The 2500-nt window shown below is 45.4% G+C and overlaps 1 protein-coding gene across 1 annotated transcript in view; it reads left to right on the top strand.

The window, feature by feature from the left end:
• The window catches only part of spg11 (SPG11 vesicle trafficking associated, spatacsin), a gene marked incomplete at its 5' end in the record, with an annotated part of 25146 nt that extends 23372 nt beyond the window's left edge, over positions 1-1774 (top strand). Inside the window, 3 exons of the mRNA XM_079223443.1 lie at positions 328-483; positions 965-1116; positions 1199-1774. Coding sequence (XP_079079569.1) covers positions 328-483; positions 965-1116; positions 1199-1376 — 486 coding nt within the window. The 3' untranslated portion in view covers positions 1377-1774. The remainder of the gene's footprint in view (positions 1-327; positions 484-964; positions 1117-1198) is intronic.
• Between the last annotated feature and the right edge of the window lie 726 nt (positions 1775-2500).

Here is a 2500-nt window from a genome sequence, read left to right as displayed (position 1 = left end):
TGAACGCCTCGTGACCTTTAACCCGGCGACGGGACGCAGAAGCTTGTTTTTACTTGTTTTTACAATCACCCAAAACAACACCGTTCATCATGGGAGATGTAAAAAATATATATATATATTTGTATATATATTTAAAAAAAAAGATTTTATTTATGTATCTATATTTATACTTTTATATATATATATATATATATATATATATATATATATATATATATATAAAAATATGAATAAATGTATAAATATAAAAAAAAAAAAGTATTCATTACATAGAAAAGAGAGTGAAATGTGACAGGAGATAAAGAAAGTGTGTGTGTGCGTGTGCAGGACTCCTGTGTGCGTCAGGCGAGCCGTTGTGTGCGCTTGGCTAAGCTCGTCACTCTGCAGCTTCACTTCCTGAACTCGGGCTCTGAGCTGCGTGTCGTCCACCTGAGACCTGCAGAGCTGCTGGAGGCCGTCACGGCGCTGCCGCGCTGCTACCAGGTGAGGGAAGCCCCTCCCCGTCATGTAGCATGTAGCATATGTCATGTAGTATATGCCATGTAGCATGTAGTATGTCATGTAGCATGTGTCATGTAGTATATGTAGTGTGTCATGTAGCATGTGTCATGTAGCATGTAGTATGTGTCATGTAACATGTGTCATGTAGCATGTAGTATATGTCATGTAGCATGTTGTATGTCATGTAGCATGTGTCATGTAACATGTGTCATGTAGCATGTAGTATATGTCATGTAGCATGTAGTATATGTCATGTAGCATGTTCCATGTAGCATGTAGTATGTGTCATGTAACATGTGTCATGTAGCATGTAGTATATGTCATGTAGCATGTTGTATGTCATGTAGCATGTGTCATGTAGCATGTGCCATGTAGTATGTAGTATATGTCATGTAGCATGTGTCATGTAGCATGTAGCATGTGCTATGTGTCAGCAGTAGTCACATGGCTGCGTCCCCCTCAGGTGTTCGTGGTGGCGGAGGCCTACGGCTACAGTCCGGACTGGGCCCACGTCCTGCACCAGAAGGTGATCCTGGACGGGAACTTTGTGTACCTGGAGGAGCTGAAGCGGCACCGCCCGCTGACCTCCGGCCTGCTGGAGGACGTCTTCCACAAGTAAGCGCTCCAGCTCGAGGCCCGAGGCCCGATGGTCAGGACGCAGCGCTCACGGCCTGTTGTTGTTGTTGTTGTTGTTCAGGCTGGACGCCGGCGCTCCCAGCAGCGTCGCTGCCAACGTGAAGCGCCTGCTGACGCACTGCGAGGACGTGTACAGCCGCTACCGGCTGGCCTACCAGCAGAACCTGTACGACGTCACCAAGACGCTGCTGCAGGACGCCAAGACCTCCGGCTACCTGAGCGACCGGCTGGCCAGCTGACGGCCTCCAGGCTACCTGAGGACCTCCAGGCTACCTGAGGACCTCCAGGCTACCTGAGGACCTCCAGGCTACCTGAGGACCTCCAGGCTACCTGAGGACCTCCAGGCTACCTGAGGACCTCCAGGCTACCTGAGGACCTCCAGGCTACCTGAGGACCTCCAGGCTACCTGAGGACCTCCAGGCTACCTGAGGACCTCCAGGCTACCTGAAGACCTCCAGGCTACCTGAGGACCTCCAGGCTACCTGAGGACCTCCAGGCTACCTGAAGACCTCCAGGCTACCTGAGGACCTCCAGGCTACCTGAAGACCTCCAGGCTACCTGAGGACCTCCAGGCTATTTATACAAAATGTAAACCATTTTCTAAATCTGTAAATAAAAGTGATTTTCTTCTGAAAGAACTGAACAGAAGTTTTTCTTTTTTTTATATGAAAGAGGAGACATGAAGTAACGTCCAGAGGCTGCATTTATAAATCACAACATGAGAAGTTACTTAAAGACACTTTTGTATCACTTTAGCTTCTTTCATTAAGGCTTGCAGAGGAAACTCATCTCCTTACCTTATCTCCTACAGAGGAAACTCATCTCCTTACCTTATCTCCTACAGAGGAAACTCATCTCCTTACCTTATCTCCTACAGAGGAAACTCATCTCCTTACCTTATCTCCTACAGAGGAAACTCATCTCCTTACCTTATCTCCTACAGAGGAAACTCATCTCCTTACCTTATCTCCTTAGAGGAGCTTCGATCAGGTTATTGATTATTATATATATATATATATATATATATATATATATATATATATATATATATATATATTAAAGAGGTTTAGTGTATAATCTGTTTGAAATAAAAAACCATCTGAACCGTCATCGTGTTCAAGAGACGTCAGAAACATCATGAACACGTTTAATGTTCATGATGTTTACTGATCATGTTTTAATGGAGACATGCTGGTGATGAAACACAAAGAGTCGATGAAACATGAAACGCATCTTAGAGGAGAACACACACACACACACACACACACACACACACACACTCTCTCTCTCTTGATCTCTCTCCTTAGTGTCTCAGCCGAAACCTCCTCCTTTGGATGTTTTTTGGGGGGAGGAGCATCTCTCT

This window comes from Taurulus bubalis (genome assembly GCF_910589615.1).
Source record: "Taurulus bubalis genome assembly, chromosome: 9".
Lineage (NCBI taxonomy): Eukaryota > Metazoa > Chordata > Actinopteri > Perciformes > Cottidae > Taurulus > Taurulus bubalis.
This window is presented reverse-complemented; position numbering and strand designations above follow the sequence as displayed.